General features: G+C 39.8%; 2 protein-coding genes and 1 long non-coding RNA gene across 3 annotated transcripts; all 3 read right to left on the bottom strand.

Annotated features, from left to right (window-relative positions):
- Window positions 1–5,420: 5,420 nt before the first annotated feature.
- Window positions 5,421–11,611, bottom strand: atp5mc1 (ATP synthase membrane subunit c locus 1). Its single transcript, XM_040045915.1, has 5 exons — window positions 11,486–11,611; window positions 10,182–10,229; window positions 9,623–9,703; window positions 9,201–9,379; window positions 5,421–5,820 (listed from the first exon to the last, which is right to left on the bottom strand). Exons 2-5 carry the CDS (start codon window positions 10,218–10,220, stop codon window positions 5,706–5,708), a joined length of 414 nt encoding a protein of 137 aa, XP_039901849.1. The 5' UTR covers window positions 10,221–10,229; window positions 11,486–11,611; the 3' UTR covers window positions 5,421–5,705.
- On the bottom strand, window positions 6,370–9,194 carry LOC120742544. The gene is made up of 2 exons (XR_005697884.1): window positions 6,871–9,194; window positions 6,370–6,528 (listed from the first exon to the last, which is right to left on the bottom strand). It is a non-coding gene; the product is annotated as an uncharacterized LOC120742544 (long non-coding RNA).
- A 7,980-nt stretch (window positions 11,612–19,591) lies between the features above and the next one.
- LOC120742591 lies at window positions 19,592–22,509 on the bottom strand. The gene is made up of 5 exons (XM_040045988.1): window positions 22,459–22,509; window positions 21,505–21,695; window positions 21,249–21,404; window positions 20,712–20,801; window positions 19,592–20,316 (listed from the first exon to the last, which is right to left on the bottom strand). The coding sequence occupies exons 2-5, from the start codon at window positions 21,604–21,606 to the stop codon at window positions 20,029–20,031; spliced, it is 636 nt and encodes a 211-aa protein (XP_039901922.1). The 5' UTR covers window positions 21,607–21,695; window positions 22,459–22,509; the 3' UTR covers window positions 19,592–20,028.
- Between the last annotated feature and the right edge of the window lie 2,620 nt (window positions 22,510–25,129).

Here is a 25,129-nt window from a genome sequence, read left to right as displayed (position 1 = left end):
TCGTGCAAAAAAGGTACTTTAAAAGTACATTTTTTTCCAAAACTTACTCAAGTAAATGTAACGGAGTAAATGTAGCTCGTTACTACCCACCTCTGCCAGTTCCACTCCACTGAAGCTGCAGCATTTTTACAAACCACTTCTGGTTCATCTGTTTCATTCAACGATCCGCTTTCGCCCTCCTCATTCTCCGTCGCCGCCGGCAAGCTTTTTCCGCCATGTGCGTATGAAAACAAAGGCACCGCGCATGCGTGTTTTACCCAAATTCTATCGCGATATTTCATTTTCTTATCGTTGCCCAACATTATACCGGTATTACCGTGAACGGTATGATATGGCCCAGCCCTAATGGGCAGCACATTGAACACATTTTATAAGTGGTCAGAAACTTGTAAATAATTTATGAAAGAATAAAGTTACATTGAAACCAAGCACACCATTGTTTTTCTTGTGACATTACCAATAAGTTTAATGTGTCACATGGCCCTCTTCCTATTTAAAAAACAAAAGTTGTATCCAAGATGGCCGACTTCTAAATGGCCACCATGGTCACCACCCATCTTGAGGAGTCTGCCCCCTCACATATACTAATGTGCCACAAACAGGACTTTAATATCACCAACCATTCCCATGTTATTACGGTGTATCCATATAAATGGCCCACCCTGTAGAAAAGCGCTGTATAAGAATCAGTCCATTTACCTTCCCATCCTGATTCCCAAATCCTTTTTTAAATCTCTCGCTTCCTTAATAACCTCATTTATTTGAAATGGTAAACATCAATTTTGAGAAGAGCTCTTCTTCAAAGACTTAAGCTGGATCTCCAATCCACAAATATCAGGTGTATGTTGTAATGGAGACACTACTACCTTGAACCGTCATTGCCATTTAGTCTCATTCAAACAGGAAGATTTATTTACCTGCGACTTCAGGCTCATCACTTCCTCTTTCTTTGTCTTTACCTAGTAATAATAATAGTAATAGTAATAATATCCATCATACTCTTAAAATTTGGTCTCAGGTTAGGAAGAGCCTTGGTCTGCGGGCTTTCTCACTTCTGGCACTCTAAGGGTCTCAAATCTTTTGTGCACTTATATGTAGATGGACAATTTGCAAGTTTTTCTCAACTATCTACCAAATTTGGCATTGCTACTGCTCAGTCATTATGTGCAGACTATGACAGTATAATTGTTCATTCTGCTGACTCATGACTGTGCAGCAATGCACAGTTCGAATCACATGATCAAGTCTGACGACTGTGGTGGGTCTCACCAGCAAGAGCGATGAATACAGAGAGGTGAACTGATGGAGGACCACGGACTGTTGTAGATTCAACAATTTGTCTCTGAACGTGGACAAAACAAAAGAGATGACTGTCGACTTCAGGAGAGCACAGAGAGATCACTGTCTACTTAACATCGATGGACGCTCTGTGGAGGTCGTCAAGAGCACCAAATCCCTTGGTGTCCACCTGGTGGAGAACCTCTCCTGGTCCCTCAACCCCAGCTCCATAACTAAGAAGGCCCAGAGGTGTCATTACTTCCGGCGGAAGCTGAGAAAAGCCCATCTCCCAACACCCATTCTCATCACCTTCTACAGAGACACTGAGCAGCTGCATCACTGTCTGGTATGGTAACGGCACCGTATCAGATCGCAATACCCTACAATGGATGGTGAGAACAGCTGAGTAAATCATTGGAGCCTCTCTTCCCTCCATCACAGACATCTGCAAAGCCACCAGCATTATGGAGGACCAAACACACCCCTCACACACACTCTTCACCCTGCTGCCTTCTGGAAAGAGGTACCGGAGCATTCAGGCCCTCACTGCTAGACTGCAAAACAGTTTCATCCCCCGAGCCGTCAGACTCCTGAACACTCAGTGACTGACACACACACACACCCTCATACACATCGCTGCCTCAAGCACTTATCTGCACAGTCTCTCTCTCTCTCTCTCTCACACACACACCTTCAAACATCAAGTTACTTTTTGCACAATGTTCAGTCTTTTCGCACAACCCACTGTCATTGTTGCACTTTTCTTTTGCACTGTTGTGTCTGTATTGTTCTGTTCTGTCAGGTGTTGCACTATAATATGTTATATGTAGGGAGGAAACCATAACATGAAAATAATGTGAAAATTCTGAAGTACTCTGTTTTGTACATTGCACTAAAACTTTGTAAAGTTAAAAGTAAAAAGACTTTTGAAAGAATTTTCTCAGGTTATGTGAAGATACTTCAGAGAAAGTACTCTAAAGGTTATACACACCTAACCTCTAGAGACCTTTCTCAGAAGGTTAGTGTTGGCTGGAAAAATGTGATGGGACACTGGGATTTAACCCCTAATGACACACCAAAATGAAAACCACCGCTTGACAGTATCCTTCTCACAAATCCAAGATCCCTCACCAACAAGGTGGATAAACTAAGGCTGTAAATATCAACAAACAAGATGAGCTGGGACAACTGCATTCTGCTGTTAATGGAGACACTGCGATTAGCTTAACAGGCTACACAACAGTTCAACATGATAGGAGTAAGGCATCTAGTAGGAGCAAAGGAGGTGGAATATGCATGTATATATAAACAGATGATGCACCAGTGTAATTGTGATAAGTAGGCACTGCTCAGATGATTTGAGTGTGTTTATCAAATATAGACCCATAAATCTGCCACAGGAGTTTACTGTCATACTTCCTACTGCTGTAAATATACCACCAGATGCCAGTCCTAGTGCAGCCATTGGCCATCTTTATAACACCATCACCAAACAACAGAGTACATATCCTGAAGCTGTTCTCATCATATCTGGCACAAAACCAAGACAGCCTGCAGAATGCTCCTCATGGATGATAGCTCAGCTTTCAATACCATCCTCCCTCACAGACTTCATGAAGTTTGTGATTGACACCACAGTGTCAATCACCACAGACTCATGTTTGGCCGGGGTGAATCACCTTATAGGGATGAGGTGGAGCAGTTGTCTATTTGACATCTTCAAGACTAAGGAGTTAGTATAGATTTCAGGAAGAATGGGACAACCATACAGCCACTTTTCATCAGCAGGTAACTTGTGAGGATTCCTCCAGTGGTGACTCTTCAATAGAGGGCACCACTTGTGAAAATCTTTTGCGCAATTGATTGAACAATTTAGTGCTATCGAGACATTGTCACAGCACAGGCACTCTTGTCTTGAAGAATAGTCTTCTAGTACTACTGTAATACTTTAAAAACACATATCTACACTGTAGATACCACACAAATATTTGTGTAATCACAGTCCCCTTAGACTTGTATACCTGCAGTTTTTTTAATTGCAAAACTTTAAGAAATATGAGTGTTTGTGTTGATTTTAGATTAGCATTCATTTTTTAAAATCTGCACGTTTTACAGGCACCCGCCTTCCTGACTGATCTGATTACATTACAAAGGTGATAAAGGCACAGCCGTGTCCGTAACGTAATAAGATTTACCCTGGTGCTGCTACTGGCCTTCTACTGCTACTACATTGAAAGCATACTCACTTTTTGTATGTGTGTGGTACAGCAGTTGCACTACAGCACAGAAAAGAAGGCACTTCAAAAAGGTTACCAGAACCTCTCAGTGTCTGACAAGGCAAAAACCATCATCAAGGACCCAACTCATCCAGGCTACTCCATCGGAGCTCTTGCCCTCTGGCAGGAGCAAAACAGGAGGCAGGGACTAACAACTTTCTCCTCTAGGGCAGTAATGGCACTAAGTGCTCAATCGAACTATAACGTTGCTGCTCTGAGACTAGCTTTAGGCAAATATGCAATAGCTGTGTAATTGCTCTGTTATTTTGATGGAAGGAGTTATTATTGCAGGAGACTCAATATGATCCAATTCCATTGTTGTGCAAACAACAACAAAGATTCAGTGGTTGTGTATCCAATGCTTTGCTCTTGGTGATGTAAGGCTTGGGTGCAGCTGCCATTTCATGAAGCTCCCCATGCACGGTTCTTGATCCATCTGAAGGCCAAATTAAGTTTGGAGATCTGCAGCTATTGATTCTACAGAAAGTTGGTGACCTCTGCACACAGATGCCTAAGCTTCCACTGACTCTGCCACAAAGTGGTAGGCCACACAAAAACAGCAGAGTTCCTGTTGTTCTCAATGGCTTCCACTTTGTTACAATGCAACCAGCGGTTAACTCCAGAATAATTAGTAACAAAGAAATATCACACCTAATTGTGGCACCAGAGGTGTCCTATCACGGTACCATGGTGGAATCAACTGTACTTGTGGTAGCAACCCATTCTTTGACAAATGTTTGTAGCAGCCCGCATGCTTGACTTTATACGCCCGAGTTCAATGATTTGGATTGGTGAGTGAATATTTTTGACAATATAGTGCGAGCACGATTGACATACAAGTCCACAAATAGTCGATGGAAATGGCAAGTGTTGCTGTTCATTCCCTTGAGGTAAAGGACTGCCTTGCCTTTTCAGTTATTTCTGTCCACAGGGCAGGTTATTGCTAGTACATTCATTTAATAGTTGAACGACTCATTTTTTGGGTTGGCTCACTTCTTTTAAACACCATGAGCTAATGAAATAAAGCTGCCATAGACAAGTAAAATAATCACCTTTTATTTTACTATGTGATTGAGGACGTAAAATTCTGAGATTATGCATTTTATTTGAATTTTACTCATTTAGTAACTATTTACTCAACTTTCCAGGTTGGCATAATTTTATCTGATAGGGTCACTCACATTTGGTAGTCAGACTTTAAGGACTGAGATGGATGAAATGTAATGACACTGTTGTATAACAAACTCCTTTTGAATCACTGATGCAACTAGCTACAGTGGTTCAAATCACGATAGAGCTGACTGTGCTTAAAGTTCAAGAAAACTTGCATTAAATCTTAAAATTTGATACATTTAAGGGTTGCTGAGGGAATCTTACCATGAGGGGTTTATAATTAAGAAGTTGATCGTACAAAGTTGGTTCCAACTTAAACCATGTGCCTTCTTTCATACCATAATGAAGAGATGTTAAGGGAAAGGCACTGGAAATTGGCAGATGTAAACCAGAACCTCCACTCAGTAAGGTCAGAGGATGTGACATGATTTGACAACTGTTTAAGCATTCATGTCATTTTCAATCTAGCGTTGCTCTAATGGGCTGCATCATGGCTGTATGGACTCCTGTTAAGTCAGTGATTTCCATTTTTATTTTGTATGTTGTTTCATTTTAAAACATGACCTTTTCTTCCCTATATGGTCATAATGTGTCAAGAGCCTAATAAAGTGGTATGAAATTAAACACTTTGACCCATGTACTGCAGACAGCTCTTTGAAAGTTGTGTGCTGCTGATGAAAGACATGAAATGCAAACAAATCCTGCATGACAGAGCATCATTCATCCTATAAAGAGCTGACACTCTTAGCAATATTAGATTAAACCCATTTATTTTTGAAGGACTGTCCCTCCCCCACCAAATGAAGCCTTATATCAAAAACAAATAACTGTAGGAACATAAAAATGTTAGACTTCAGGCTCAACCTCAGTTGTAAATATTTTCTTTTAATATTTTCTGTTGATTGGAATGGCCTGGGAGCTTGTTCAGAGTTCTGGTTCTGAGAAAGCCCTCTTCCCTTTGGAAGGAAGGTAGTGACAAAGCAAGGAAGTGGAGAACAAGGGGTTGAAGTGAAGGAGGTATTGGGTGCATTTCCAGGTTTACATGGCAAACAGAATTAGGAATGCCACCATCAGACAGAAGAGGCCCATAGCCTCAGATAGAGCAAAGCCTAGGATGGCGTAGGAGAAGAGCTGCTGCTTCAGGGAAGGGTTCCTGTGAAGGAGAGCAGACAGGTACAAGGATACATTCAGATTCTGTTCCATTACAACTAAATACATGTAGGTCATCTTGCAGGGTCACTTTTACACCCCCTCGAACAACAGACCTGTAGTACCAATTTTAGCACAAAGTCTCACCATCTACAACAAGAAATGTACTAGCTACACTCTTTGCAACATTTCTGACAGATTTTGGTCTAAGAGCTTATAGTTATTTATGGAATTTTCAGGGGTTTTACTGTTAGTAATAAAATGGACCATTAATTTCACATTGGCACATCTCAAAGTCTAGTTGGGGATTGTGTTGGTATGCCACTTTTAGCTTTTCTTCCTGCATTTAATGTTAACGACTGCAGTAATGTAGTTAATCCTGGTGGAAATGTATACACAGCCTTACCTACAAGACAAAAACTCCCTGATTCTGTCACCAGCAGAGTGATAATGTACCAACTAACATTTTAGTACAAAGTGCTTCAAGAACCCACTTTCCACATAAGCCCACAGGTTTATGTTTTTTTTTTTTTTTTTTTTTTTTTTTTTTTGTTTCCCCCCCCCATCATGCAACTATTTATACTACAACCTGATTTTCAGTTTGTTCTGAGATCAAGAAGCAGCTCTCAGGCACATTTTCTTGGATGGGATTTCAAAAGTTCAATTTCCAGACTGATTTAACCCTCATAATGTCCTCCTGATTTCCATACACCTGTGGTCCTCAGGGGTCAAAAATGTCCCCACTTCATTTGAGTGTTTTTTAAAGTATAAATTGTCAATCAATTCAGTGTTACACCATAGTTTTACGTAAGACCAACACATTAACACAAAATTTACCCTACATTATACATTTTAGGTCCACCAGACCTTGTTTACATAAAGGTCTGGTGACCACCAGAAAACACACTGTGTTTTCAAGTGGAAATAAAACAAAACAAAATATTTAATTGTTTAGATAATTTTGACTAACTACAGAATGCTGTATGTTGAACTTTAGTGAGAAAGTTTTTTTGAACCATTTAAAAATCTTTTAAATGGCAGCACATAATCACACCTGTGGTCCTCAGGGGTCAAAAATGTCCCCATCTGGTTTGATTGATACTTAATATGAAGTGGATTTTTCCCTCACTTAATTAAAACTTAATTCAAACATTTTGATACAATTTCTTTTATTCCATTTCAAATTTAAGTCTGATAAAACCTCATAAAAATGAATTTCTTTGTTTTCGGGTAAAAAATAAATTAAATCAGTTATTGTGATTATTGTTTCACAACCAGAGTCTGTTGCTTTAACAGATTATCACAGTCAGGTTTATGTCAAAGTTAATTTAGAAAGCTGTTTTTAAACTACTTCAAATTTTTATTTTTTTTTTATTTTATTTTTTTTTTTTTACTGGCAGCAAATAATCACATCTGTCATCCTCTGGGCTCAAAAATGACCCTGTTTGCTTTGACTGTTTATAAAGCAACAAGTATAAAATATAACCCATCTCTGTGTTTCAAGGTTTTATTCAACTTTATTCCAACTCATTACCTGACAGTTTTCTATATTTTGGCATGGTAGGAACACCACGGCATGGGTCTGAGTGAAGGCAAACTTTCATGAGAACAAAAGCGTGTCCATATTTGACACAAGTGCAGGAGGAAGCTCATGTTTATTCCTCTGCACTGGTCCCATCATGGACAGCATTCTTTTCTGCAGTTGCAGGCCTGCAATGTTAGGGACAACTCATGTGTCCTGACTACAGGACAGACTGTTTGCCATTGTACACTAGCATGTTCCATGTACAGCTGGACCTGGCATCATATACTGCCCATGGTTTTATCTCATAGTTCCCTGGTTTACTTGGGATGTTCTGTTGGAATGGACAGAGTCCTCTGAAGGGGACTTTGTGCTCATACAGTCACATCAGTACCAGGATCTCACATCACAGCAGGAGAAACACCCACTTGTTGCATACACCTCAAATGGGAGCACGTTTGTGTCATGAACGATCATCATCTATTGTGTCTTTATCAAGAAATATAACCTTTGTGCTTCTATGATTAATATTGTGTTAGTATGAAAACTTCTCTACCAGACTCAGGATGTCATAAACTGGCCGTAGCGACTCTACTGGATGCACGGCCGTAAGAATAAACATACCCACATATGCCTACAGCTGCATTCGATCCATTTTTCCTTCCTCTCTCATTGTCCCTCCTTTTTTGTCATTGAGTTGGCTATAGAGCAGGTCATCTGCTAATTCTGCTAAGCCCAGTCACTTTCTTTCCAAGCTCCTCAGACTACAATGTCTTGGATGCCTGAGAACCTACTTGAACATAGTTCAGATTCTTCATCACTTCATAGCCTTCTTCCACTTCTGCAGGTGGGTGATGTGCTTTTTCAGAGAAAGGGTAGCATGTGCTCTAAAAATGGATAATATTTTCTTTATCTTCTAACCCTGGATCTTCCTGAACAGTGATTCTCCCTCATTATACTAGAGGACAATATATGCTTTTGTCTTACTGGTCATTGCTTTGCACAACATGGTAAAACAAAAGTATGCTTATCAAAGTATGCAAATCTCTAGTGCAATGGAGGCTTGTGAGCATACTTTCTGTGTATGTATTATTGTAGGGTCTACCTTACAATACGAAACACCTTGATGTGACTGTTGTGATTTGGCGCAGTATAAATAAAATTTCATTGAATATAGAGCACCTGCCTCCTCATTGTGCTGCCTGTTGTTGTTATGGTTGTTATGACCAGTGCTTGACCCCACACATCAGTGATCCAAGATCAAAGATGTTTGAAAGCAGTATGGTGTGAAAATACGGCTCTTTGCAACACTTTGTACTTTGTGGTCCTCGTGGACAAAATGACCCCAAAGGTTATAAAATCCAATAAAAACCCCATAAATAAATCAAACTACTTAAAATTTATTCCAATCATGCATAGCATAGTAATGAATAACTTCTATTTTCAGACCATTTGATTAATAAAAACACATTTTTGATAGCAAAAGATTTCTTTAGAGGACAAAAATGACCCAAGGACAACACAAGGGTTAAAGAGAATTTAGCAAGCCACCATTTTCTGTCCATTATTAGTTTTATTCAATGGCTTGAAGAAATCAGCCATTAATAGTATGTGTTGCTGCTCATTTTAGTGAGAGAAATGAAGTATTCATATGTTGCTATAGATGTATAGAAGACAGAGCATTAGTCAGATGCTTAAAATGACTCTTCCAATGTCTGTCGATGCAAATAAGGAACTGATGACAGCTTGACCAGCTTTCAAGTCTTCAAATTAGTGAAGTTTTAAAACAGACACTACTGGTAGTCTCCCCTCCCCCCCAAAACAACTATGCAACCCTTCAAGCTGATTCATAAAAACATTACCTGGCATAGCCAATGATAAGGCTGCCAAACACTGTTCCGATTCCAGCTCCAGAACCAGCCACACCAACTGTGGCAGCACCAGCACCAATGAACTTGGCAGCAGTGTCAATATCACAGGAAATGGTGCTGGTCTGGAAGGAGCGGGTCAGGACTGCAGATTGGCTGACTGGCAACAGGGCCTGGGTGAAGACAAAAGAAAATGCATGTTTATGAGTATTACATTAACAATTTGAAACATTTGCAGCCTTTAACTAACAAACTGATTGCATCTAAACAAGATCCTTGAAATTACTTTTGGAAACCACCACTCAGTGTAAAACTTAAATCAGTTTTGAGTCATGTCACTCATCCCATAAGCACATCACAGTACTGATTTTACATGTTGCAAGTGAACAGTGCAGTGATTCAGTGAAAGTATTGACCTGTTGCTCCACTGTGCCTTCAGGTCTGTTGAAGAGAGAAACTGTGACTGGCCGTGTCAGGACTCTGGAACCCCCACGCAGCTGTAAGCAGACCAAAACATTACAAGTAAACAATCTGAGCAACCAAGAGAAGAACCAAGCACCGGGTTAAGTGATAATAAATATATTTGTGTTTAATTTAAAGCTCTTCACAGCATTTTCAAAACAGCACAAGTGTTATATTTTGGCGTGAACATCAACACGCAGCAGCATGACTGGACTATGAAGCAAATCGCCCAACCCAGTTGGCACTGTGAGTTTTGCACTGTACATCAAGATGCCGTTAAAGGTTTCTAGCTGGCAATGCCACTGTTCAAGCTGCATGATTTGATCATATTATGTTAACACTGCTTTCACATCCCTGTGGTAAAATATTCCAAGTAACTGATAAGTCTTTGCATGAAAATAAAACCAATTGAAACTTGAACGGTTTATGTTTCACCCCAAAATCTGCAAACAATTAAAACATGAATTAATGAAGAACATGATGATTTAACTATCACATTATCAGGTAACATACCACAGCAGGAGAAGTGACAAACTTGGTGCAGAGATACATGGCTGGAATCTGGAGAGAAATTTTAAAGTTAGTGTTCCGACACATTCATTTATAGATAGTGAGAAGGATTCAGTCCAAGGTGACACAGTAGCTTCAGTTAGAGAAGGCAGAAGTGACGTTCAAAAACTTGGCAGGTATGCATTTAGGCAATCCACAATTTGGATATACAACAGTCATGGTGATGTGGGAAAGTGGATAAACATTTTTTGGGGAAAGATGGGATTTAACAATGTTCATATTTGTTTCAAAGAATAAAAACCCCAAGAACTGACAAGGTAGAGATCCCAGTTCTGCACCCTTTATCCACAGTATGTCTTTCAAGATGTGCAAGTAAGTTTCCATGTGCAAAATTGATCTTGTAAGTTTTTTATTTTTTATTTAATAAAGGAAGAGCCATTTCAAATACAGGACGGGTATGATAGCAAAAACTGTGATGGGCTTGCTGTTGCCTGATGCACCTCATCTAATCCAATTTGAATGCTTACTATCAGGATCAACTCTAAACAAACTGATAGATGTCCACTTACATTGCACAATGAATGGCTTTGATACAATTCAGGACATTTCTACTTACTGTGAACAGAGTCGTAATTTTATTTTTAAAGGCCAGTTTACTGAGGAAAAAAAACCAACAACTTAGTTTCAATCCTTTAAGTCCCCTGCTTAGACAGGGGTCTCAGGGGGGTTGAATTATTGTCCTAGAGCAGCACCGGAGCTAAGCTACTTAGCACACAGCCCTGAAGGTCAAAAGTGGACAGCAAGCAGGCACATAAGGCCAAGACGACAAGCACGGCGCACGACACTAAACCATTTCAAGCCAGGTTAAGATGCAGTGACAAAAGGTTATGTGACACCACTCGTGTCCACAGCGGCGTCCTTGCATGCGCGTACTGATTCAAAGCTCGGCAGGCCCAGACTGTCAGACACTTTACGTTTAGCTTCCTGTCATGGTAGCTTGTCCGCCGTAAATCCGGCATAGGACCCGTTGCTTGAGTGGTGAAGCAACAACCACAGCAAAATTGACTCTTCATCTTAATACTAGCTTAAGTTCACGTATATGAATGCAGCTAAAGATACAATTCTGTCATTCATCAGAACCACATCATTCAATAAACGTCCTAGCATGTTAGCAATCCAATGCTACCACTAACAATTAGACATACGAACATCAGATATACTACGCCATTTAAATGCCAGAAAAAAAATAATAAAACGCCTTAACTGAGTAGAGACGAAGTGTATGAAGTAATACAGGCAAATATTACCGGTTAGATACGGATTTCAGGGAGTCCTGAATTAGTTGGTCTTGTGCACAGCTGCAGTCAAAAAAGGCAGGACGCGATAAACCGTCACCTTGTCATTTATAAGCTTAGTGTCTACGTCCTAAACGCTCATTGGTCAGAAACAGCCACTCGTCATTCATAACTGACCCAGCTTGTCAGGCTAGCTAGCCTATCAGATAGAGCTTTGTTGAACCACTAATGCTGTGACTGGCCGTTACTTTTAAGAAGGTGGGACCAAAGGAAACTTTATTATTTTACTGGACAATATTGCCGGGAATGTCGAATCTACGTGGAGCGATGTTTTAAAGCACATTCAGTCCTATAAATATATATTATTTTTTGGAAAGTCCAGATCGCTTGCGTAAGTCAGGGTGCGTTCTATTCGTCCATTTTGCTTAGGAAACTTCTTTGACACGTGACCCGGAAGTATCTCTGTAGAGGCCATGATGCGTTCCGGATGAAGTCGGAATTCGTAATTTCCGAGTTCCCAGTCGGAAATGTGAGATGTTTCAATTCTCAAAAGCTAAGGAAATTAGGTTCACTGTTCCTTTATTACCTCACTGATTAAAGGATAGAAATAATAATCATTCACAATTCATCATAATTCATTTCGACCATTCATGAAAACATTTGCCCTAATAAACAGTTTATAACAATGACATAATTTAAGCATTAGTAAGTAAAGTTTATGCATTGCTCCTCCTTAGTATGTAATATATATACAGGGCCTCAGGGAGGGGGTAAGGCAAGTACTACTTGTTCGATGGGTATTTTGTGTGACAACATCTATGCTGAGGGTTATTTTACCTTGTAAAACATTTATAAAATTATGACATGAAATAAAATGAAATACTCAAGACTTCAACAAGTCTCAGCTATCTTTAAAACAGCAAAATTACATAGACAAAGATCAAAGAGCAACAGAACATACCAATATTTTCTGCCAGATGCAACTATTACACCATCTGAGGTTTGCAGAATACTGAAATGTATGTAAGATCAGATCTGAACCAGACTTTGTAAGAGGGCTTTAGGAGAGAAAGATACACTGAGCAGTTAGAGCCACAAGGTCGCTTAACTTAAATATACAAAAGCTTCTTTATTTAAAATAAAATATGAATAATTTTAACAAAAATCAATAGTGAATATTTCACAGAGCTTCACAAACAAGTGTAAACAGCACAAAGTGCCCATCATATTCAATTCAATTCAATTTTATTTATATAGCGCCAAATCACAACAACAGTCACCTCAAGGCGCTTTATATTGTGCAGTAGATTGTACAATAATAGATTCAGAGAAAACCCAACAATCATATGACACCCCTATGAGCAAGCACTTTGGCGACAGTGGGAAGGAAAAACTCCCTTTTAACAAGAAGAAACCTCCGGCAGAACCAGGCTCAGGGAGGGAGTTTTCTTCACTCCATACAGGTTGCATAGCTCAGCAATCACTGCGCTTTCAAAATTCCTGCCTTGGTCTGAGTGCAGGCGTTCTGGTACCCTATATTTCATGAACCACTCTTTCAGGATAATCTTAGCTGTGGTATCTGCTTTTTGATCTTGTGTGGCAAATGCCTGACTGAACTTGGTGAACACGTCAGTTATTACAAGAACGTTTTCACGACCATCCGTACCCGACCATCCCTCAAATATGAAAATAGATCACTCGGTTGCTTCACCTGGTCTGCCATACGTAACTTAACTTCCTCTAGGGCAGACCCTTTCATTCATCAACAGTGTAAGAATCTTTTGTTGGGAGGACTTCCGGTTGAGCTTTGATGGAGTAGGACGCGAGTCTGGGAGCTCCCGCCGATTTCGATTAAATTGTTATTTATTTATTCGCGCGTTTTGGCCATATTTCCAGTCCTGTTTTGGTTTGTGGATTGTCTTGTTGAGAAGTTTTACTCGGGCCGGCGTAAAATGGCAGCAAAAAATGTTAAAACCCGCAGTACTATTCAAACACAACTGAGGCCTAGTTTGCAAACCGCGACCACACCCTCGAGTGAGCCGTCGTCTCCTGCAAAGCCCCCCATATGTCAAGCTAATCCTGATATGGAGGCTCTCAAGGTCGAGTTGCTGGCTTCGCTGAGGAAAGATATCGCCGACATCTTTAAAAAAGAACTTCAGGACACTCTGGGTGATGCTTTGTCTACCATTAAGTTCGACCTGCAGGCGGTGAAGACGCAGCTGGCGATCGATAAAGCTGCCAATGACGCTACCATGTCTGAGCTAAAAGGTACGGTGAAGGAGATGGAGCACGCACTTACTGTCTGCTCTGATGATATAGCTGAGATGAAAAACACTATCAAGGGCCTCACAGCTCATGTAGCCAAGCTGGAAAGTAAGTGTGAAGATTTGGAGTCCAGGTCGCGGCGCAACAATGTTAGGATAGTGGGAGTACTGGAGGGCCCTGACACGTGCACCACTGCTGCCGTAGCTTCCTTGCTGAAAGAAGCATTTGATCTGGGGAAGGAGCCGCTTTTGGATCGTTCGCACAGGACCCTCCAACCGGCACCTAAGCCCGGCGACCGTCCACGAGCCATTGTATGCAGGTTTCATTACCACACTGACTGTGTTGACATTTTACGACGAGCTAGAGAACGCCGACAGATTAAAGTTGGAGATCGGACCATCTCAGTCTTCCCCGACTACACCGCCAGGGTGGCACGGGCTCGTGCTGCATTCAACACGGTCAGGCAGCAACTCCGTGGCATTGAAGGTGTTCGGTATGGCCTGCTTCATCCAGCGCGACTCCGCATCACATATAAGGGTGTCAAGAAGGACTTTGTTTCAGCAGAGGAGGCCAGTGATTATGTCAAAACTTTGATCTCTGGGTGAGCCTCGATAGCCCCTCAGTTTGATGCTGTAATGCTGCTAAGGGTTCACGCTCTCCTTAGGTTTAACGCCACCTGTGCATTGTTTTCTTAGGCTATTGTGCTAGTTATTGTACTGTTGGTGTGCTGGTTCCTTTTATTTTCATTGTTATTTATTGAAACTGAATCATATAATATACTCTTGAACTTCGGACCAGTCCGGCACAATCTTCTCCAAGCTTGCTGCATTGATTTGCACAGGACTGGGTTGTTTTTTGTTTCTGTTAAATTTTTATTTATTTATTTTTTTGTTTGGTTGTTTTTGTTTTAATTGTTTATCTATTTATGTATGTATTTATTTTATTTATTTATTTTTAATTTTATACACTTTCGGTGATTTGTTGGAAAGTTCTCCTTCTGAGGAAGTCATATTTTGTACTGTGAGATCTTTTTTGGTTGGTTGGTTTCCTTTTTATTTTTCCCTTTTTAAAAAAACATGTTTACTGTTACGCGCACACTGTTATACTGTAGAGAAGTTGGCGAGAGGTTATTTTTCCCTCTCTCGCTTTTATTTTTATTTAGACTCCAATTAGTCCAGTCACTTCGGTGAATCATTTTTGCTACTTTGGGGGTACACTGCTGTCTCCTTTGTTCTGTTCTGTGGAGACTTGGGGTGTATTTGTGTTCAGGGTTGGTTGGGGGGGGCTGTCCCATTTCGGCTCTTCATGGCCCCTGGCATTTTGGTTTGGTCTTTTTCCGCTTCCTTTTTATAAATGGTTAATGGCAATATAGACCCCAGCATTGCTGGGTCAGGTATGCCTCTTAGATTCATTAGTTGGAATATCAGAGGTATGGGTAACCCTGTTAAGAGATCTAAGGTTTTTACTCACTTGAAACGTCTAAATTCTGACATAGCATTTTTACAGGAGACTCATCTTCGCATTAAGGATCATTATAGGTTATATTGCCCTTGGGTAGGTCAGGTCTTTCACTCAAATTTTAATTCGCAAGCCAGAGGAGTGGCCATTCTCATTAATAAGAAAGTTCAATTCTCTTCGACCAATGTTATCGCTGATAGGAATGGTAGATACATCATTGTTGCTGGTACCCTAATGCAGAAAAAGGTTTTGTTGGTCAATGTATATGCCCCGAATTTTGATGATGCTGAATTCGCTAATAGATTGCTGAGTAGCATCCCCTTTCTGAATACACATTTGCTGATCATTGGTGGTGATCTGAAATGTGTTTTTGATCCAATTTTGGATCGATCTAGTCCTCGTAATTTGACTCCATCATCTATGTCTAAAACATTCTCAGATTTTATGAAACAGAATGAGCTTGTTGATCCATGGAGATTTCGCAACCCTTCAATCAAAAAATTTTCATTTTTCTCTTAGGTCCACCAGTCTTATTCCAGGATTGATTATTTTTTCATCAACAGAACTCTTAATTCATGTGTTAATTCTTCCGACTATTCTGGTATTGTAATATCTGATCATTCTCCTCTGCTATTGGATGTTCAGCTTTCTACCCATAAACGTAGTCCTCCACTTTGGAGATTTAACTCTCTCCTTCTGGCGGATAAAGAATTTTGTGAATTTATTTCAAGCTCTATTGAGGAGTTCTTGTCCTTCAATCAGGATGATTCTGTTTCATATTCTCTGCTATGGGAGACTCTTAAATGCTACCTGAGAGGTCAAATTATTTCTTACTCTGTCCGTGCTAATAAAAAGGTTAATGTCAGGCTTAAAGAACTTATAGCTGCAATTAGTAACCTTGATCAAAGTTATACACTGAACCCTTGTCCAGAATTACTGAAGCAGCGCCTTGATTTGCAAGCAGAATTTGATCTTATGTCAACCAAAGAGGCTGAGCACTTATTACTACGCAGTCGTGGCTCATATTACGAATATGGTGACAAGGCTAGTCGCTTGTTGGCACATCAGTTATGACGTCAGGCCTCCTCGTGTGTGATACCCAGTATTAAACACTCTTATGACAATATTACTACAGATCCCTTGGAAATTAATTCTACCTTTAAAACATTTTACTCTTTGTTGTACAGGTCCGAATTTCCCACGGATAATAATAATAATGGATAGATTGGATTTATATAGCGCTTTTCAAGGCACCCAAAGCACTTTACAATGCCACTATTCATTCACTCTCGCATTCACACACTGGTGGAGGCAGCTACAGTTGTAGCCACAGCTGCCCTGGGGCAGACTGACAGAAGTGAGGCTGCCATATCGCGCCATCGGCCCCTCTGGCCAACACCAGTAGGCAAGTAAGGTAAAGTGTCTTGCCCAAGGACACAACGACCAGGACAGAGAGCCCAGGGATCGAACCGGCGACCTTCCGGTTACAGATGCGATTTGTCTCCCTTACTCTTTGCCATTGCCATCGAGCCTCTGTCTATTACATTGAGATCTTCTTCTGTATTCAGGGGAATCATCCGTAATGGAATTACACATAAAGTATCATTGTATGCGGATGACTTGTTATTATATATGACTGACCCTGCATGCTCCATCCCTGCTGTTTTAAGTATTCTGGAGAACTTCAGTTCGTTTTCAGGTTATAAATTAAATTTGGGGAAAAGTGAGTGTTTTCCTGTTAATACGGCAGCACATCAACTTCAACAGTCTGATCTACCTTTTTGTCTCAGTCCATCTGGGTTTAAGTACTTAGGGATTAACGTGACTCGCTCTCTAGCTGGCCTTAAATCAGCAAATTTGTTTCCTCTTATATCAAGGATCACATCTGATATTCAAAGATGGGGTAATCTCCCCCTTTCTTTAAGATTAAGATTAAGAGTAAGATTAATGTTGTTAAATTGAACATCTTACCAAAATTTTTATTTTTATTTCAGTCAATTCCCTTATTTTTGCCGAAACATTTTTTTGTTACATTACTAGTTACTTCTCTCAAAAGTAACTCAGTTACTTCAAGTTACTCGTTACTTTCAAAGTAACTAGTTACTAGGGAAAGTAACTTTGGTTTTACTCAGAATTCTCTTGTTAATGTGTTTCTTCCATAACTTTGCCAGTCTTCTAGCTTGCTTACTTGCCACAAGTGCACTGTGCCACCTACCAATAGAAAGGAAAAGATAATGTGCATATTTCCACGAGAGAAATCCCACGCCTGGACCGTCATTGACCGCTGCCATGATTCTAGCCTACGTCACAGCGTCATGTGCGCCTTTTACATCCAATACAAAAAGTGCAGTCGTGGTGCTTTCGATTGTACTCAGAACTCGGAAATTCTGCCTTCTGAATAGGAAGATGTAGGTAACACCAGACTGCAGATGAGCTGCATACAGGGCTGGACTGGGACAGAAAATTGGCCCGGGCATTTTGACTAGAGACTGGCCCGCCATTATAGGAAAAATCTTAAAGCCTTTGAATGAAAATAAACACTGTTGTGACAGTGATGTACACTGTTTTGATGGTATATATGCATCAATCTATCAATCGTTTGTTGTAAGATTCAGATAATTATTTTTTAAAAGCTAGATATTTTAAATGAGAATAAGAAAGAAAAGTATTTCTTTGTGCCCCCCTCTCCCTGTTAATGCCCTACCTGGCCCCATGGCAACACTTTGCTAGATCCGCCCCTGCACAGTTACCAGCTGTCAGCTACCTAAAAAAGGATCCTGGGGTTATTTGTCTCTCAGAAACAGTTCATAACTTCCCTTCAACTCATTCATGTCACCTAAAAGGTAAACCTGTTTCTCCATCACAGCTCTGATGATCCAGTAAGGACATCTCCTGGTTTCATCTTCATGTTTCCCTCTCACCACATAACCAAACCATATCATGACCAGCAGCTTTTTTGCAGCTGTGGCTCCAGCAAACATCAGCTGATACTAGAAATTAATATTAAATAAATTCTAACAACAGCTGATCAAGCTTAAACGCGCTGCTGTTGTTTATCCAGACATCCTCTGGTTTCCTCTTTCTGGTGCAAAGTGGGCGATAAATAAACAAGAGAGAAAAGCTGATCAGCTGATCATTGATCAGTTTTCATGATTGAAGTAGAAACAGGAGAGGGAGGGGGGAGAATGAAAGAAGAAGAGGCAGCTGTGCAGCAAAGACAGAATAACTCCAGCTTTGTGTCTTTTTCATTGTAGCTGAATTACGGGATAAACTGTTCCTTTTCACCTCAATAAGAAACGCGTAATATTTTCTCTGAATACCAGACGGGACGGTTGGCAACTCTAATAACTTATGAACAAAATAAAGTTCAACATCATTAACTTCATAGCACCCACCCAGCTGTATAGAAACTCCGTCATGCTAGCTAGCACGCAATAGTCGGAATAACGAAAATAAACTCCACCTAAACTTGGTTTATATCTGACCCAGAGAGACTGCAGGTTATAACTTCTTACCTGAAGTTCAGTTCACACTTGGACCGGCGGCTGCCTCGGGTCTCTTTTCCTTCTGCGTCCCTTTTCCTTCATCCACCTGCTGGCTTCCACACTCTAAAAAAAGATCTGCTGGCTTAACGTAAAAAAATTAAGGTAACAATTTGCATGGATCTTTTTAAGTTACTTCAGCTTAGCCACTATAGCATAAATGCCACAAGAGTTCTCTAGTTAGGCAAACTCTATTCCTTACGTACAAACAACATGATTTGCTTTGTCCTCTACAAGCTTAATTAAGTTGAACCAACTTAATTTTAATTGTTTAAAAATTACTCCATTTAGTTATTAAAACTTATTTTTTTTACTTTTATTCTACTCAGAAATATCCATGCAAATTGTTACCTTCATTTTTTTGAGTACTAATAACTTACAATAACTTATAACTTACAATTATGCAATAAATTACACATTGAAATTTCAGTTTTATGATCAAACTGTTTATTAGAACACCAGTCCACCATTCCAGACTCATTGACATTTCAATAGCAGACAAAATTGTTGCCTCCATAAAATAAATGACATAAAACACCCCTGTAAATCTGTCTCAAAAAGACTGAAGATTTTGACAGTCATGCTCTGATTCAAGTTTGTTTGTGTTAAAGTGATAGTTTAGGTTTTTTTAAGTATGAAGTACATTGTGAGTGTATTACACACAGTAGACAGCAGTCAGCACATTCCTGCCACCGACACGCACGATAGGCTCAGTTTGTTTGTGTGACTTTGGTAAATCTGAACTAACCCGAACTAACACCAAAGTCACCAAATAACACAATTACACTTACTGATCAGGCAGCAGGAGACCAGCAACTCCTGTGTGCTGTCAGGTAAAATTGCTGTTTTTGTCCATGGACGCTGGTGGGCCAGAGCGATTGAAACAACAAGCAGTAGAACTTCTCTTTCCTCACAGAAAAGGCTGTCTGATAGCAAAATAAAGCAGTAAACATATTCTTGATATAATGTACATTTAAACTGACATCAGTTTTATTAGGATGGAGGCTCATCTTGCGTGCCGGTGGCCCCGTCTGCTTCTCCGTAGGTGGAGCTTACTGACTGCCATCTACTGTGTGTAATACACTCACTATACATATGTACCTCATACAGCCTCACTTCAAAAGACCCGAGCTATCCTTTTAAAGTGCATTATTTTGAACTAGGTGTACTTAATGCTCAACGCTCAACTTTACACCGACTGCCTACTGTACAGTATGTAACACAACACATTGCAAACAACAGTGGAACATTTCCCGTTTAATTTGAGGATAGCCTCACTCTTCACATTTTTTAGTACAACAGTTTACTTTTTAGTGACATTACCTTAGGACTGGCTTTCAGATCATCCAGCTCGAGGAATATCTTTTGAAACACTTCAAAAGTGTTTTTCAGTTCTTTTGGGTAGCTGAGGTTGAGTGCATATATCAGCCCCATTAGCAAGGCACAGGCTCTGGGTACATCCAGGTCTGCTAGGACTTCTGTTCCTTCAAGTATGATCCTTGCGCTGGCTGGATCAGACGTTGTGGCACCTCTGGTTACAATCTTCATCACTTCATTGGTAATATCCCCGCCACCATCCTGGTAGGTCAGAATCAATATAAATGTTTTAAGTAATCATACTTATACATGAGAGTAACACAAAATAGGGCTGCAACTAACAATTTTCTCGATTATCTGATTAGTTGTTTGGTCCAGAAAATGTCAGAAAATGGTGAAAAATGTCAATGTTTCTCAGAGCCCAATATGATGACCTCAAATGTCAAACATATTCAGTTTGCTGTCATAGAGGAGTAAAGAAACCAGAAACCATTCACATTTATGAAGCTGAAACCAGAGAATTTGGACTTCTTTTTCTAAAATAATTACTCAAACCGATCAATCAATTATCAAAATAGTTGCCGATTAATTTAGAAATCAATTAATAATAGATTAGATCGTAGCTCTAATACAAAGTATAGTCATGTCTGATTTACCTGCTCTTTGAAGAGATCCTCCTCCTTTTCCCTGAGATACACCACTAAGCCACGGATAGCGACCTCTCGCCTTCTCTCCACAGAATCGTCCTGTGAATAAGAAAAAGAATGTCGAACTGCTCTTCGAGGAGGATGGGTTTTTGATAATTACATCCAAAAAAAAAAAAAAGGATTGACTTTATATGGCCTGAACTGTACCAATTATAGATTTCCAGTGATAATCAAAATAATGAATTGATCATTTCAAAGAGCCATTTCTCTGAAATGATCAATTCATGAACTTGAAAAATCCAGGTAACAAATAGAAAAACTGCAAAATCTTGCAAATTACTCTGCCAATCATGATCCACATCACCTATAATTTATTTTATTATTAAGTATTTATAGTTTTAATTGATATTTGTGCCTCAAGCTCTAAACAATAATTTGACATAGTTGAGTTGTAAATAGCTACCTTTTAAGACTCAATATCACCTATTGGAAAAAAAAAAAGTGGATTATCCTATTTGAAATAAACTACATTTCATTCATTCATACCTCTAGCAGCATGTTCTGGATGCGCCGAATGCGCATTTTTGCAGCCCCTCCTCTTGAGGACAGCAAGGACATTATTTTCTGAGAGTACTGGTCCAGCTTTGCCATGAATGTTGTCTCCAGGTTAACAGTGGTGATCCTTCTGAATTCTTGGTTTATCTGTATAAAAAAAAAGGCACAAATAGGCACAATATGTTAATGTATACAATTTACTTTAAAATAATACATACTGCAAATTATCTTATGGAAAAATATTTACCTGAACTGCATCAAAAAGAGCAGGCCATCTTTCTTTCAGGTCATTGATTTTTGGTGCTTGATTGACAACTTCCTGCCTGCGAATGGAGAATGTCTTCGTCATTTTGTCACTGATGATCTGACAGTTGTCCCTCTTCCTCACTTCACTGAGGAGCTCCACTCTTCCATATTCCAAACTTTCTTCCGTTTCTCCTTGTGGGTGAGGAGGTAAATAGTTCACTTCTGACTTTTTTGGCTTTTTGACATTCTTTGCAGGTGCTTTCTCATGTAGTCGCTTCTTTCTGAGAGAGTTCACATCAACTACACACAAAACTACACACAAAACTACACACAAAACACACATCACACACATCAAAACATCAAAACAACTAGTTTATGAGTGTTACTTAAGATCTTTCCTGTGGCGTTTCTACAACATGGCGTTCGCTTCCTCGCCCGCGTTTTTTGACTGAACTTTGACACAGGCTGTTCTTCAGCTAGGGCTCAATTAACAAACTTCAATCTCACATAAAAATAACTCTAGGACTTAAACATCAAAATGCATCGATGTTAAACCGAATGTATACTCAGTAACCTACATTTGTTTAGTCATGAATGTAAAACGGCCCAGCCTTTTGCTGGTCAAACCTTCATCAACGCTGCAACGATTTCAAAGTAGAAAGAAGAAAAACGTGTATTACCCTGTCTTTGCAGAGTTAAAACTACTGCTACAGAAGCTCAGTGTCAATTAACACCATTTGGCTGCCACTGTAAAACAAAACTTAACAAAGACTAATGTTACGGTCGAATTACTTCACAAGTTAGCCAGAAGTGTAACGTTACTAGCTTATCACCACCACTCGCCGAGGAAGAGTTTAGTGTTGTGTAAAAAGGATTTCTTGCAGTGCGTGTTGATAGAGTTAAAGTTAGAGTTATTAGCTGCTGTGAATAAAACAAGGCAAAAAATTGTACTCACCACAAAGCTTTAACGTTTGATAACGTTCCGTGCAAAATGGCGCTTCTCCGCTTTCTCTCTTTGCCTCCGTTTCTTTCGATCAGTGGTCTGAGAGCACAACATGTCCGGGCAAGTCAGCCTTGTACTCAGCTTTTAAAGGACGCTTACGAGATTTTTAAGTTGTATTAACTGAATACACTTTCATGTTAAGTTAACACAGAAATGTCTGTTCAAAATCGATATATTACTGAGCTAAGACTGTTTTCTTTATTTTCATTTCGACCAACTCATTAAATTAAGTTATCAACTGATTACAATGTGTACATGCAACAAACTTAATTTTTTATGTGGAAAAAGCTATTGATTTTAAGCTTTACTTACTAACCCCATGAATCATTTTTTAGAGTGCACCACTTGCTAATGTTACTGAATCTGTGGAAGCTCCGCGATAGCCACCACACGAAGTAACGAGTAACGAGCCTATCTAAATCCCAGTAACGACTAACGCGTTCCTGATTTTGGCATAATAACTAGTTACCGTGCTCGTTACCACAATAATAACGTAGTTACTGTAACGCGTTACTTAATAACGCGTTAGTCCCAACACTGGTCCTGAGCTACAAGGTTTCTGGACAGGGTATTTTGCTATTATGTCAACTGTTCTTGGGGTAACTCTTCATCCTTGTCCTCTGATTGCTGTATTTGGGATTCCTGTTCGCTCACTTACACTTGATTCCACACAAAAGGATATTATAGCCTTCACATCCCTATTAGTGAGACGTCTAATATTGTTGCATTGGAAGTCTGTTAAGTATCCTACTGTTTCCCGGTGGCTTAAAGATGTCATGTTTTTTTTAAAACTTGAAAAAATTAAATATACGTTGAGAGGTTGCACAGCCAAATTTTTTCACAAGTGGCAACCCTTTATCTCTTATTTTGCTAGTCTAGAGGTATTGCCTGATTAAATCTACTTTTGTTACTGTTATATTCCTCTATGTTTGATGGTTGTGTTGATCTGTGTGGGACTGGGGGGCGTTGTGTTTTTTTTCCATATATATATATATATATATATATATGTATGTATGTTTGTTTACTTAGGAAAATGAAGAAAGGTTGATTGTATTTCAGTAACTGCAAGTACTGTTGTTTTCTTTTTTCAATAAAAATATTTTCAAAAAAAAAAAAAAAATAATCTTTTGCTGGTTCCCCACTAAAAGGTACAATCACCTTTTCTCTTGGAATGTAGACAACAGATCTGGTTGGAAAATGTGAGGAGAAAATTGTTAGAAGGCAAATAAACTCAAACTCAAGATATCTTTTTCATGTACATATACATGGACGATTCCCCGTCCCTGGTCCGATCTGATACGTGTGCAGAACAGATGTGACACAGAGGAAAACCGCCCAGGGCTCTTAGCACATTCTTTATTTATACTTCAAGCAAGTTTCCACAGCAGTAGGAGTGGCATGTATGGAACTGATCATATCTCCTTAAAAGGAGAGACCTTTAGCTTGTCCGTTGAAACAGGAGATAACTTGGTATGTATAGAAAACAAAAACATTCCCTTATAAGGAGAGAAAGAGAGAGAGACCGTTAACTTGTCTGTTAACACAGGAGGTAGTATCGTATGTCACAGCATTCCTCTGCACAAATGTTTTCACTCCCTTTCTCTGTGGTGGTTCCAATTCACAAGCTCTTCTTCCTTTAAATGAAGCTACAAATAAACATAACACAAAACTAAAAAAAATCTCTCATCAGAACATTACCCATATTAGCAATACTAGACATAACAGCATCACGTTTCCTACTCAGATCGTTAATCTGTGTTTGCAGCTGCACCAACGGGTTACCTGCACTGTCAAACAAAGAGGCAGCTTGACTGTCTTCAAAAGCTGTTTGCCCAACAAGGGGATATTGAATTCTATAAGCTAAAGCCATAAATATGTGTGTCTGAGTCTTCCATCAAAAGTTACAGCTATCTTTATGAAGCTGTACAAAAACGCTTTATTTCGCCAAGGCACTGCGTTTCTTACTGTTACATGCATTCAAATGGAGTGCTCGCCCGAAACAAAGTATAGGTTTTCATTTTGTGAATAATTTGAAAATCTTAGCTCAAACAGCTGCAAAAATTGTTTGGTCAACACGGGGATATTGAATTCTATAAGAGAAAGCCATAAATATGTGTCTGAGTCCTCTATCAAAAGTTACAGCTATCTTTATGAAGTTGTACAAAAACGCTTTATTTCGTCTTTCATCTTCACCACACCAGGGCATGTGCTACTCGTTGATACCATCCACATTTCACCAGGGCTTGTGTTGCTGGCTGATGCCATCCACAATACAACAGGGCCAGTGGTGTTGACTGAGGACATTCACATTACACCAGGGCCTGTGGTGCTCGCCAATACCATCCACATTTCACCAGGGCCACTGTTGCTGGCTGAGGCCATCCACATTACACCAGGGCCAGTGCTTCCTGTGAGGCCATCTTCACCACACCAGGGCCTGTGCTGTTGGCTGAGGCCATCCACATTACACCAGGGCCTGTGTTGCTGACCGATATCATGCACATTTCGCCAGGGCTAGTGGTGTTGGCTAAGGCAGTTTACATTACACCAGGGTGTGCGGTGCTGACCAATACCATCCATATTTCACCAGGGACAGTGTTGTTAGATGAGGCCATCCGCATTA

The sequence above is a fragment of the Simochromis diagramma genome, unplaced genomic scaffold (genome assembly GCF_900408965.1).
Source record: "Simochromis diagramma unplaced genomic scaffold, fSimDia1.1 OVJJ01000150.1, whole genome shotgun sequence".
NCBI lineage: Eukaryota > Metazoa > Chordata > Actinopteri > Cichliformes > Cichlidae > Simochromis > Simochromis diagramma.
Note: the sequence above shows the minus strand (reverse complement) of the source record. Positions and strands in the feature narration are given on the sequence as shown.